At 47.3% G+C, this 13,656-nt stretch overlaps 1 protein-coding gene across 1 annotated transcript in view; it reads left to right on the top strand.

The window, feature by feature from the left end:
* Nucleotides 1-4,141: 4,141 nt before the first annotated feature.
* Nucleotides 4,142-13,656, top strand: part of BLOC1S5 (biogenesis of lysosomal organelles complex 1 subunit 5) — a 50,413-nt gene continuing 40,898 nt past the window's right edge. The window contains exons 1-2 of the mRNA XM_062184384.1: nt 4,142-4,269; nt 7,495-7,577. Of these exons, the coding sequence (XP_062040368.1) occupies nt 4,158-4,269; nt 7,495-7,577 (195 nt within the window). The 5' untranslated portion in view covers nt 4,142-4,157. The remainder of the gene's footprint in view (nt 4,270-7,494; nt 7,578-13,656) is intronic.

Genomic DNA, 13,656 nt, shown 5'->3' with positions numbered 1-13,656 from the left:
GAAAGACTTCCGCAAAAGCAGAGAAAGAAACAGGTGTGTGTGTGGACCGGACCAGAAACGGGAAGAAGGAAACGGAGGTATATGCTGGTCCTGGCCAGCCCAGGCAACACTACAACTCAGTAGTTTACGGAATATAATCAAGTGACTGGAATACATGTTCATAGGCTACAAACAACAGAATTGGAGGAAAGTAACTTTTTCCCTATTACAAAGCTGGGTAACGTATACAGAGGTTTATTTAGCTTGCGGTTCTGGAGGTCCACAAGCACAGTGCTGACCTTTGCTGGTTCCAATGCGGACTGGCTGCACCACAACATGGAAGACGGCGTCACTTGTAGGAGCGTGTGCGAGGAGGAGGAGCCACAAGGTCAGACAGGAAGCCAGAGACTCAGGAAGCAGGTTCTCTCATTTCAGAACAACTCATTCTTGTGGGAACTCGACAGTGCCCTGTAAAATTTACATTAATCCTTCCACAAATGACACCCCTAATGACCTAGTACCTCCCACCAGCCACCGCCTCCCACCACTGCCACAGTGGGCACCCTGTCCATACCCAAACCATCCCAGTGTGCACATAGTGTTCTCTCCTCTGCTGGACTGTCTGCTTGATCGTCTCGGCTCCTAGCACTGCTCTGGGCACACAGCAGATGCTCACCACACAGGAGGATGCTAATCTTATTTAATCACCACACCGATCCTGCAAGATGGGAATGTTGTTGCCATTTTACAGGTAGCGGCAGGTGTAGAAAAGCTTTATATTCACTCTTTTCCCACTGACATTTTGGTGGTTTCAGTCTATTAAACAAACTGGCAATATACACATAATAGGAAAAAGAACAAAGAAAATGTATTACACGCCTGAGGCACGGGAGTGTAATACTCTACGGCTGAACCTAATACATGGCTTAACAAAGACCAGGGATTTGGGCTTCTCAGGGGAAGAGAGGTGGCCCAGGCTAAGAAGGCTGAGGGGAAGAGCTGTACAGCAAGCAAGGGCTGTCTCGTGTCTCCAGGACCGTGAGCCAAAGTCTCTCAGGTGACAGTCACAGCCACTGGTGGTAACCCCTGTCTGGTAGCTGTCAGACTCTGTCTCTTGTTCTGGGAGAAGATCTTGTCTAAGCAGAAAGGGGGAACACCAAAGAGAAAAGGCTCTGCCTGCATCCTTTTTTTTTTTTTTTTAAGATTTATTTATTTATTTATTTGAAAGTCAGAGTTACACAGAGAAAGGAGAGGCAGAGAGAGAGCAAGGTCTTCCATCCGCTGGTTCACTCCCCAGTTGGCCACAATGACCAGAGCTGAGCCGATCCAAAGCCAGGAGCCAGGAGCTTCTTCCGGGTCTCCCACAAGGGTGCAGGGGCCCAAGGACTTGGGCCATCTTCCACTGCTTTCCCAGGCCACAGCAGAGAGCTGGATCGGAAATGGAGCAGCCTGGTCTCGAACCGGTACCCATATGGGATGCTGGCGCTTCAGGCCAGGGCTTTAACCTATTGCGCCACAGCGCTGGCCCCTGCCTGCATCTTCTGTTTACTAATGACAGAGATATGCATTTCTTTTTATAAAGGCTTTTCACAGAGAGCTGTTAGCCTCACAGTGAAGGCACCTGTATCCCACATCAGAACACCGGGTTTCAACTCTCACCTCCTCCACCCAATCCCAGCTTCCTACTAATGCAGCCCCTGGCTGGCAGTGGTGGATGCTTCAAATGATTGGGTTCCTGCTGCCCATGTGGGAGAGCTGTATTGAGTTCCCAACTCCTGACTTCAACCTGCGTCACTCCCAGATATTGTGCATTTGGGGAATAAAGAGTGGATGGGAGCTCTAGTTTGCTCTGTCAAATAAATAAAAATATTTGTAAAAGGACAGCTTTCCAGAGCCATTCCTTCCTGTAGGGGTCTGAGGTTTCTCTGAACAGCCAACATGAAACATGGCAAAGGGATGTATTTGGGATGGGATATTCTGATGTTTCTCACAAGCAAGTGGCAAAGCCAGAATCTGAAGCCAATTCTATCTGAATCCAGCAGTCAACCTCACTCTGAGCGTTCCCAGGTTTTCTAGCATTTTGAGGACACCAAGGCAACAGGCTTAGAGGAAATTCGGAACGAAAAAAAAAAAAAAAAAAAGCTTGATTAGGACAGTGCGTAGAAGTGGGGAGAATAAGGGGCTCTAAAAAGAATTATGCTTTCAAGACATCGATACGAATGCTAAGGAAATGAAACACATCCAGCAGGGTTAGAAGCCAGGCTCAACTCTTAGCAATTAATTAAGTTTGCATTTTATTAATTCATCTGTTTTATGCCTCGTTGCCTTTAGGATTATTACTTCCTCTACTAGGAAACCCCAAGTCCCTTCTTCACCCCCACTCCACCTGGCTTTCCTTTCACTTCCAGGCCAAAGACAAATAGTTGCCTCCTCTAGGAAGCCTCTCCTGGACCCCTCCCTCCAGGGGTCCCACATGTGCTCTCTACCTTCCTTCACACCATCATTTATAGGCTCCTCTTTAAACATTTATTTTATTTTAAAGGCAGAGTTACGGGGCTGGGGGGGTGGGCAGCAGAGATTGATTCTATCCACTGGTTCACTCCCCAAACGGCTGCAAACATCAGGTCTGAGCCAAGCCGACACCAGGATCCTGGAACCCCATCCAGGTCTCCCACAAGGGTGGCAGGGGCACAAGCACTTGGGCCATGTTCCGCTGCTTTCCCAGGCACAGCAGCAGGGAGCTGGATCAGAAACAGAGCAGCTGGGACTCACACCAGCGTTCATGGCGGTTGCTGCTGTCTCCGGTGGGAGTTTAACCTGCTCTGCCACAACACAGATAACATCTTGATGTTTGGGCTTATCTTGAGGATTTTTCCAGGAATCCCAGGCCCATAACCAAGAAGTAACTATCACCTGACTGAAGCTAATTTTGCCATCATTAACATTCTCAAAAGAATACAATACTGCTGACCAATCAAAGGAGGGCCAAGAGCACTGCCGACAAACCAGGGACCTGCACGTGAGCGAAACCTTCACTGCTCCAGGACCGGTTAGAACCTGCACCCCTAGCCCTCAGGGAGCCCAGGAACAAGCAATAGTTGCCCAGCTTCGTGCTCTGTGTTTTGCAGATGGAGATCTACGTTCTTTGACCACCCCGATGCCCGTGATTAACTTGCTAGGCATCAGTGGGAGCGGAAGGAGCCACTGCGAAGTTGCACGTTTTTCTGTGAAAACCATGAAGACTTGCTGAGAACACAAGAAGCATGTTAGAGAGATTCTCAGCAGGCTAGCAAACTGCTCCCTTCCGTGATTACATGTGTTTTTATCTCGTTCCATGTAACAGATGGTTGAATATTTGTAAATATGACTACAAATGCCATGTGGGCACAAATGAGCCTGAACAGTAACTTAAGCAAGTTACTTAGCCTCTAAGGCTGTTACTTCACTTGTTAGAAAGAAAGGATAAACATCTCCCCGGGGAATGCAAACGGCCCAGCAGCTAAGAGAGGCCTGGATCATCTGAGTCCCGTACAGTGATGCTTCCTTCTGTCCTGCTCCCTGCTAGTGAGCAGCCTGGAAGGCAGCAGGTGGTGGCTGGAGGACTTGGATCCCTTGCCTGCCACCCACGTGGGAGACCTGGAGGGAGTTCTGGGTTCCTGGCTTCCTTGTCTGTTGCATTTGGGGAGGGAACCAGCGGATGGAAGATCTCTCTTCTTCTCTTAGTCTCAGGTATATCTCTAGCTCTCTGCTTTTAACATAAAATGAAAATCAACTGGAAAAAAAAAACAAAACACCTCCCCTCTGAGTTGCTATAACGACCAAATGTGACAATACACATCAAAATGCTTCAAAAAAATATGAGTGGCAGGTAATAACACAGCTAGTACATTACTACTATTAATTGTACCCCTCACCGTCCTCCTCTCTAAACCACACTCGTTCCACGCAGGTTTAAGGACAGATAGAGCGGGGTTTAACTCTAAGGAGCCCTCAAATTCGGGAACTATCTGCCCTCATCCAACATGGCGGCCCTGGCTTCTCCCCATTCACGCTCTTCGGTACCCTATAGGCTCCTTCCCGGAACCGCCCACGGGACAGACGCTCTGTGATGACGAACTGGCGGCCCGACCTTGTTTGCGCAGGCGCAGCCCGGCCGGGGCGGGGCGGAGTCGGCCGGGATGAGTGGCGGAGGGGAAGAGACCCCTGTGGGTTGTGAGGTCCCCCCGGGCGGCGGCGGCAAGAAGCGGGACTCGCTGGGGACGGCGGGCTCCGCGCATCTCATTATCAAGGGTACGCAGTGGCCGGGCTATCGTCTCAGCGGCTGCCAGCGCTGCTGCACCTCCAGGGGGCGCCCTCTGGCCCGCGCGCGCTCGCGCGTGTGTGTGTGCGGGGCGGGGAGTCGTGTGGGTCCCCGCCTGTTCCCCCGCGCCAGCGGCTGCCCGGTGGCAACCGGCCGGGCGGACGCCTGTGGGCCTCTCGCTTCCGTCTGCCGGCGGAGTCCAGAGCCTTCGGGCCCGGCCTCCGCCCCTCCCGGGGCCCAGCACGGCCGCGCGTCCCGCGACCCACCCGAAGCGCGAGGGCCCCGAGCCGGGGGTCGCTGGGGCCCGGGCCTGTGTCCGGCGCTGCGCCCGCCCCGGGCCCAGCGAGGGGTGCAGGAGGAAGGTGCAGGCGCGCTGCCCACGTGCGTGGACCGCTGGCCGTTGCCCCTTGGAGCTGGGACCTTTCAGCCTGGGTTCCCACGGAACCGTGGCAGGGTCTTTCGCAGAGCCCGCCGCCAGCCTGCTTTCCTGCGGGCAGGGGGCTCCGTGTCGGAAGCCGCACCTGCTCACCCCAGCATCGTCTTCCACCCAGCCCTGCCCGGGACGGGGCCCCCGGTGCCGCCTGCTTGCGCTCTAGCCGTCTGGCAGGTGTGCCGGCCGCCCCCGCTGCTGGCTGTTTGCAGGCTACGTTGTACGTTGTGGGAGCGTTGCTTGGGTCATTAGGGCTCGATGAGAATTACTCATAGACGACTCTTGGTGATGTGCTACTGGAGGTGTTTTGTATGAATTGTAACCTAAGGGTAACACAGTGTTAGCCTTAGCTAAGTTGGAAAAGGCACAGCCCCGTGGCGTTAAGTTACGTTCACCTGGTGCTCCTGTTAGCACCCTCCACCCACAGAATTGTTTTCCCCCTGTAAATCGCACCGCTCCTCCTTGCTCCTCGTCCCTGGCCTCCACCCTTCCACTTCTGTCTCGGAATTTGACTGCTCTCAGTGTCTCATCGGAGTGGAGCGTCCAGTGCCTGTCCTACTGTGAGCTTTTTTTTTTTTTTCTTTTCATTTAGGATCATAGCCTCACTGCGCACATTCACGCTGTAGCACGAGTCAGAATTTGCCTCCTCTGTAAAGCTGAATGATAGTCATATATGAGTACATAGGAGTGTGTGTGTTCATAGTATGGATCACATTGTATCCATTCACTTGTCCATGGATTGCATCCAGATAGACAGATGGAGGCTGTCTGGGGCTGCTTCCATCCATTGACTATAGTAAATAATGTTTCTGTGAAAATGGATGAACGAGTATCAGTCCATTCAGTCCTTCAGGATATGTGCCCACAGTGGAATTTCTGAATCACATGGAAATTCTGTCTTTAGTTTTTTTAAGGGATTGATAAGTGGTCTTCTATATTGGCTGCACCATTTTCTCCACTAACAGTGCACAAAAACTCCAGTTTTCCCACATCCTCATCAACACTTATTTTCTGTCTTTGGTAAATGATGTCTCCTCTTTTTTTTTTTTTTTTTTTTAAGTTGTTAAAATTTTTATTTGAAAGGTAGAGACACAGACAGGATCTCCCATCCTGTAGTTCACACCCTAAATGCACACAACTGTGGCTGGGCCAGGCTGAAGCTAGGAACTCAGAACTCAGTCCTGGTCCACCGCTGGATGATGGCAGGAACCCGAGTACTCGAGCCATCCCTGCCGCCTCCCAGAGTGCGCATGACCGGGTGTGGAGCCAGGACTCCCTGCAGTATGGGGTGTGGGCATCCCACTGGAGTCTTCACCACTGGCCAAACACCTGCACTTCATTGTGGCTTTGATTTGCATTTCTCTGGTGATTAGTGATGTCAAGTGTGTTTTCATGTGCGTTTTGTCCATTTGTCAGAGTATATATCTTCTTTAGAGAAATGTCTGCTCAAATCGTTTGCTCATTTTTTAATCGAGTTTTTTAGTGTTCAGTTGTTGTTCTTTATATATCCTAGACCTTAGCCCCTTTTCTCATTCATGATTTAGGAATATTCTCCCCCATTCTGTGAGTTGACTTTTTATTCTGTTCTCTTTTGTTGCACAGGGTTTTTAATTTTGATATTTTTCTCTTAAAGATAATTCAGTGTTTTTTTCTTAAAATTTGCTAAGATAATCTTAAGTGTTCTCACACAGGGGAAGGGAGAGCGGTAACCGTGTGAGTGATGGATGTGTTGAATAGCTAAATCATCTAGTTCTCAGTTTGTACCCCAATACAACTGAAGGGAGGAGAAATGAAAACTGTTTGAAAAGTTGAAAGACAAGAAACTAAAAAATTCAGGGAATTTTTGCAAGATATTTGTATTTTTTCTGTTTAACTTATTTTGTAAGATGTATAAATTTTTTTAAAATGAACTTAAAAGATAACAATTTTGGTGCAAATTTTTTTCCCATAATACACATTTTTTTCATGAACTTTTTGAAGACTCTTCATATACGTTTCAGAAGTTTAGTTTCGCCAGAGGTTTTGAGCTACACAGTTACTAATTTGCACAGTTACTAAGAAGGATGAATAGACCCACCAGAACTCAGAACTTTTTAAATTATGACCTTTTCAGAAATATCAAGAAGTAAGGAGTTAGAATAAACACTCACCTCCCGCCTGAGCAGATATTTCATGAAAGCCCTGCCAGGTGTCTTCCTCAGATAGCATTCATTTCTCTCCCATCTCCAAAGGTAACCGCTACCCTGACTTTACTAGCCTTCTCACGCAGTTCTTTATAGCTTTATTTCTGCCGTATGTGTCCTAAGAAGAAGGAACACGTTGCATATTTTTAACGTTTATGTAAGCGGATCTTTGAAAGTTAGATTTTTTTGTTCAACATCTTGTGGGACTTATTCATGTCAATTAACGTAAGTGGCTTATTCACTTTTACACATTGATTCTTTGTATCCCAGCGTATGAATGCAGTTAGGACTATTTTCTTTTGATATTTCACCCATGCTGCAGTAAACATTTATAAATGCCTTATTCATTGGTGCCAGCATTTTTCCAGGTTCCACACCTGGGCATGAGATTGCTAGGCGTACCTGTCTTCAGCTTTATTAGAAATGCCAGCTTGTTCTCAGAAATAGCTGTACCAGTTTACACACCAGTGGTGTAGGTGAGATCGCCTCCTGAGCCACAGTTGAATTGGATTTTACCCTTTCTCACGGGAAGGAGAAGAAAATAAGCCAGAGATTAGGCCACTTAGCATAGACTAACCCTCAACTTCATTTTCTCTCTGTAGATCTTGGAGAAATTCATTCAAGACTTTTGGATCACAGACCCGTTATTCAAGGAGAAACTCGTTATTTTGTAAAAGAATTTGAAGTGAGTATTTAAAACGTATTTTATGAAAATGCTTCCCTAATTGTGAATGTAAAAGTTTGCAGAGGGGAGGCTTCCTGGTTGGAAGGCCTGATTTCAGTTTCATGTGTTCATGCATTATACAAAGTAACAATTATGAAGAGATGAAAAGGCTCGTTTTTACAGGATGGGGGGTACAAGACTAGATAGATGGCAGGAGCCTTGGGTTCATGCTCTGGTGCCTGTTCTGGGACTTAATGTCTTTCATTGTCAGTTTTTTAATACATAAATTGAGAGGTAGTGAAAAAAAAATGTAGGAGCCAGTGGGTCTGAGTGTTCCAGATTCATTTTCTTTGTTTTTTTCAGCTGGGGCATTGGCTCCCACTGAAGCTCTCAATTAAAACTCGAGACTCAGCCCGGGCTGCTTTCTCGCCTTTTAAGCCATATTCTGGATGTCAGCTCATCCATTTCCATTGCTCTGACTGGCGTGCGTGCTTTATCAGCCTTGTCAGATTCAGCATTCACCTTGTCGCCAGAGAGATCCCACGTCGTTCCACTTCTCAGAACCCTTTGCTAGCATTTGCTGTCCACAGATGAAGTCCCGCAGCCCCTGTGACCTGGCCCTACCCTCCCAGCTTTGCCATCTCCACGCTTCCATGCTCTAAGCAGCCCTGATTGACCAGCAGCCCAGTCTGTTTCATTTCATTGCAGCTTTACACATGTGTAGTTGATGCTCTGTGCATTAAACAGTAACTTTGCAGGCTGCTGTTGTGTAGATGGTAAATCATGTTGCACAGTTTTGTTCTGTTTTCAGGTAAGATTCCAATCAAGCAGGATATACAAACCTAATGAAAGGAGAGAGAAACCCATGCTACAGGGCCTGCCAGAGAGAGGGAAAGGTCTGTGGCATTAGCCATTTTCTGGGTTTCATAGACTCTGTAACTCAAAAACTTCACAGAGTTGTGAAGATTAGAGATGTGTTTGTGTCTGCATGTTTGCAGGTACACGTGACTATTGTCTAGTACCCAGAAATAACTGTGAACTGTTCTTGTTATTAGTAATTGTGGGGTAAGAATGATAGAAGACACACAGAGTAATCCAGAGACGATTCCCTTGGCATGCTTTGTAAAGAATATCACCATTCCTTAGAGTAAACTAGGAATTTGTATACAAATTTTCTCTGAATCCTTTACAGTGTATTATAGAAATGTTTTTAAAGTATGGGTTTAATTTTTATTAAGTGTAGGAGTTATATTTGATTCTTTGTCTTTATTCCAGCAACTAGCCTATCCCCAGTTGCATCTCAAAATCCATTGTAAATCTTCCTGCTTACCCTGTTGCTGGTACCCCCACCCCAGCCGGCCCACATCAGCCCCTCCCTGGACACCTGCAGTAGGCTCCTGCCTGGTCTCTCTGCTTTCAGTCTTACCTGTGTCAACTACTTTTTCCTAAGTGGTAGCCGCGTGATCTGTAAATGGGCTACTCCACACCCATGCTTAACCACGTCTTCTCTTCACATTTAGAATACAGTCCAGCTGCTTAGCTGGACTCCAGGGTCCTGGATGATCACTGATTCTTGCTTGTCTTTCAGACCACGTTGCACACAGCTTTTCACTTCCTGGGCTTCAGCCATGCTTTCTTCCTATATATATATATTTTTTTTAAAAAATAATTTATATTTTTTTAAATTTATTTTTAAGATTTTATTTATTTGAGAAGCAGAGTTACAGAGAGAGGGAGAGACAGAAAAATGTCTTCTTGCGGCGCCGGCACACCGGGTTCTAGTCCCGGTCGGGGCACCGGATTCTGTCCCGCTTGCCCCTCTTCCAGGCCAGCTCTCTGCTGTGGCTAGGGAGTGCAGTGGAGGATGGCCCAAGTCCTTGGGTCCTGCACCCCATGGGAGACCAGGAGAAGCACCTGGCTCCTGCCATCGGAACAGCGCGGTGCGCCGGCCACAGCGCGCCAGCCGTGCCGGCCATTGGAGGGTGAACCAACGGCAAAAGGAAGACCTTTCTCTCTGTCTCTCTCTCTCTCACTGTCCACTCTGCCTGTCAAAAAAAAAAAAAAAAGAAAAAAAAAAAAGAAAAATGTCTTCCATCTGCTGGTTCACTTCCAAGTTGGCCACAATGGCTGGAACTGGGCCAATCTGAAGCCAGCAACCAGGAGCTTCTTTCGGGTCTCCCACACGGTTGCAGGGGTCCAAGGACTTGGGCCATCTTCCACTGTTTTTCCAGGCCATAGCAGAGAGCTGGATCAGAGAGGAGCAGCCAGGACTCAAACCAGCGCCCATATGGGATTCTGGCTTTGAAGGCAGAGGCTTAGCCTACCATGTCATAGTGCTGGGCCCTACAGATTGATTTATTTCTTTGAAAGCTAGAGTTTCAGAGAGAGAGAGATCGAGAGATCAGTCTATCTACTGCATCACTCCCCAGATGGCCAAAACAGCCAGAAGTGGGTTGATCCCAAGCCAGGAGCCAGGAGCTTCTTCCATCTCCCATGTGGGTGCAGGGACCCAAGTCCTTAGGCCATCTTCCACTGCTTTCCCAGCCGCATTAGCAGGCAGCTGGATCAGAAGTGAAGCAGCTGGGACATAAATTGGCACACATATTGGATGCCAACATTGCAAGTGGTGACTTCCCCCTCCAACTGTGCCACATGGTGCCCCAAGTTACAACAGTTTTAACAGCTTAAAGTAAGATCCTGGGACCTGTGTTGTGGTACAGCATGTTCAGCTGCTGCCTGCTACCCCTGCATCCCATATGCGCACTCGTTAGAGTCCCAACTGCTTCACTTCCAAGTCCGCTCCCTGTTTTAATGCACCTCGGAAAGCAGCAGAAGATGGCTCAGCTCCTTGGGCCCCTGCACCCACGTGGGAGACTCAGATGGAGTTCTAGGCTCCTGGCTTCAGCCTGGCCCAGCCGTGGCTGTTGCAGCTATTTGAGGAGTGGAACAGTGGGTGGAAGATCGATCTCTCTCTGTCTCTTTCTTTTCCCCTAACTTTGCCTTTCAAATAAATAAATGTCTTAAAAAAATCCTTTTTTAACCCAGAGATAGTTTTGTGGTCAGAAGTTTTGGCACAGAGTGGCTGGGATCTCAACTCCACATCTCACAAAGCTGAAATCAAGGTGTTGACTGGGGTAAGTTCTCATCTGGGGTTCTGGGACCTCTTCCTAAGTCACACGCTTGTGGCAGGAACTAGTTCCTTGCTGTGGGCTCCTCCCAGCTCCTAGAGGTCACCCCATCCCTTGCCGCATGGCCCCTTCCGTCTTCAGGTTCAGAAGTGGAGAGGTCCCTCATGCTGAATCCCCTCCTGCAGCAGTTTCCCCTGCAGAGAGGAGCCAGTGTCTGCTAAGTACTCACGGGGGAGTCGGGCCCAGCAAGATAAGCTGCCTTCCTCAGAGCTGCCCGATGCGGAGTCCCGTCACAGCGGCAATTACGTGGGGGGCTGAGTGAGCTCATTGGGAGCAGGTGTGTGGGATCTTAGGCCTATTGAGACTTCTGCCAGCCACATGCATTTAGCTGATTCTTATTGTTTACTTGTATGTTGCCTGTCTTCATTCATTAGAATACAGGTTCTCTGAGAGTAGGGACTTAGGTTTCTAATTCTCTGTGGCATTCAAAGTGCCCGAAACAATGTCTGGTACAATGTAGGCGCTTAATGTGATTCAGAAAACAAGAGGCAGAGCTTGGATTAAAATCTGGGTTTTCTGGCATCCAGTGTCCATTTTCCTAAGTCCTCTCTTTTTTTTTTTTTTTTTTTTGGCAGTCTGATTAACTGAATAGTTTTTTTTAATTCATTTTCTTCTGTTTTTGTTTGTTTTTTTAAGTTTTTATTTTTAAAAATTTATAAATGTATTTCTGAAGTTCTGCTTTATGGTTAAAAGAAGATAAACTTTGGAATTAAGAAGGATTCTCTAATTCAGTCTTCTCACTTTATAGATGGAAAGCAACTGCTCAAAAGTCAAACAGCTGAGGAGTGCCCATATTAGGCCCAGAATAAGTGTCATACATTTATTAATGGTCTTTTGTTTTGTTTTAAGATTAGTTATTTGGGAGGCAGAGTTAGAGAGAGGGAGCAACAGAGAGAAAGATCTTCCATCTCTAGTTCACTCCCCAAAGGGCCACAATGGCCAGAGCCAGGAGCCAGGAGCTTCTTCCAGGTCTCTCACGTGGGGACAGGGGCCCGAGGACTCGGGCCATCTTCCACTGTTTTCCCAGGCCATCAGCAGTGAGCTGGATTGGAAATGGAGCAGCCAAGACTCAAACTACTGCCCATATGGGATGCCGACATCACAGGCGAAGACTTAACCTACTACGCCATGGTGCTGGCCCCTGTCAGTAGTCTTGACACAATGCAGTGGTGTCTGTGAGAGGGCTGTACTGCACAAGTGAAACCAGGTTCTTGAATGGAGGATGAGAGAAGTGTTTGTTCTGTGCTTCTGAATGTATCATATTCAAGATGGCTGCTTCTTAAAGAGGTGGGAGAAGGGATTAGGAGGTGGGACAGGTGTGGGGGTGGGAGGGCAGGTATGCGGGGGAGAACCGCAGTATCCCTAAAGCTGTACCTATGAAATTTGTGTTCATTAATAAAAGCTTTCTATAAAAAAAAAAAAAGATGAAGATGGCTACTTCCTGAAGCCAGTGCCTCTTTCCACCAGGATAGAAGATAGTTACTCAAACAAACAAAAAACAAAACAGCCATGGGTGTGTGTCTGAGAGAAGAGCAATCACCTGCGGTCTGCACCCTGTTGTTCCCGCTAAGAACTTCTGGGGAGGAGGCAGTGTTGAAGGGCAGTACCCTGGAGCTCAATGTGTCTCGGTTCCAGTCCTGGCACCTCTCACTAGCTGTTACTTCGTTAGGGCTTAGTTCCCTTGTGCTTAGAATGGGAGCAGTAATATATAATACATATACTGCAGAGGTTTGATGAATAGATGGCATTTCATTTCTTTTCATACAGTACCTTACTGTTACCTATAATCATGCTGCTGTACAACAGAACCCCAGAATTTTACTCCTGTTTAGCTAGAACTTAGCTAGAACCCACTAATTAACCACTAATGAAATGATGTCACTTTTAAAATCCCTAGAATATGGGTAAATGTTGGTTACTCTTACTGCTAAGGGTAAGGTGGTAGCAAGTATAATCAAATAAAAATGTGTACTCAGAATTTGTAAAAATTTGAATGAGCTTGGGTTCAATTTTGAATCTTTTTAGGGGCAATGGGGATTATCCAAGCATTTATAGTATAACCAGTATCTTAAAATGTTTACTGAGGCAACAGTGTTCACGCCGGGTGTGATAGGTGCGAGCTGATTACATACAGTCAGCATGTGTTGAGCGCTTGCTTTGTGAGAAGAATGATGTCAGAAGTAATGATGGCTCAGGGAGCACAGCGACAGCCCCGCCCTTAGGAAGCGAGGCATTGTCAGTTTGCCTTGAAGAATGATCTGAACGGCGCAGAAATTGTTGCTTTCCACTTTGGGGCTTTGTTTCTATGAAGTGAGGGGATTGTGTTGGAAAATCCAAAGTTTGTGCCTCTTTAAATACAAGGAGGTCTTTAGATATGTATTTATTATTTTTTATATATTTTTTAAAAAAGGTATTTATTTTATTTGAAAGTCAGTTATACAGAGAGAGGAGAGGTAGAGGTAGAGATAGAGAGAGAGAGAGAGAGAGAGAGAGAGGTCTTCCATCCGCTGGTTCACTCCCCAGTTGGCCACAACGGCCACAGCTGCACCGATCCAAAGCCAGGAACGAGGAGCTTCTTCCGGGTCTCCCACGCTGGTGCAGGGGCCCTAGGACTTGGGCCATCTTCTACTGCTTTCCCAGGCCATAGCAGAGAGCTGGATTGGAAGAGGAGCAGCCTAGAACTGGTGCCCATATGGGATGCTGGCACTGCAGGCGGCGGCTTTACCCACTTCACCAGGGTGCTGGCCCCTATAATATTTTTAAATAGAAGCTATTCAGTTAGCCACACTGACCAAAAAAAAAAAAAAAAAAAAAGAGGACTTAATAAAAACAGACATTGAATGCCAGAAAACCCAAATTTTAATCCAAGCTCCGCCGCTTGTTGTTTTGAATCACATTAGGCACCTCCCTTG

The sequence above is a fragment of the Lepus europaeus genome, chromosome 3, assembly GCF_033115175.1.
Source record: "Lepus europaeus isolate LE1 chromosome 3, mLepTim1.pri, whole genome shotgun sequence".
NCBI lineage: Eukaryota > Metazoa > Chordata > Mammalia > Lagomorpha > Leporidae > Lepus > Lepus europaeus.
The sequence above is the reverse complement of the archived record's forward strand: the minus strand, read 5'-3'. Positions and strand labels throughout refer to the sequence as shown.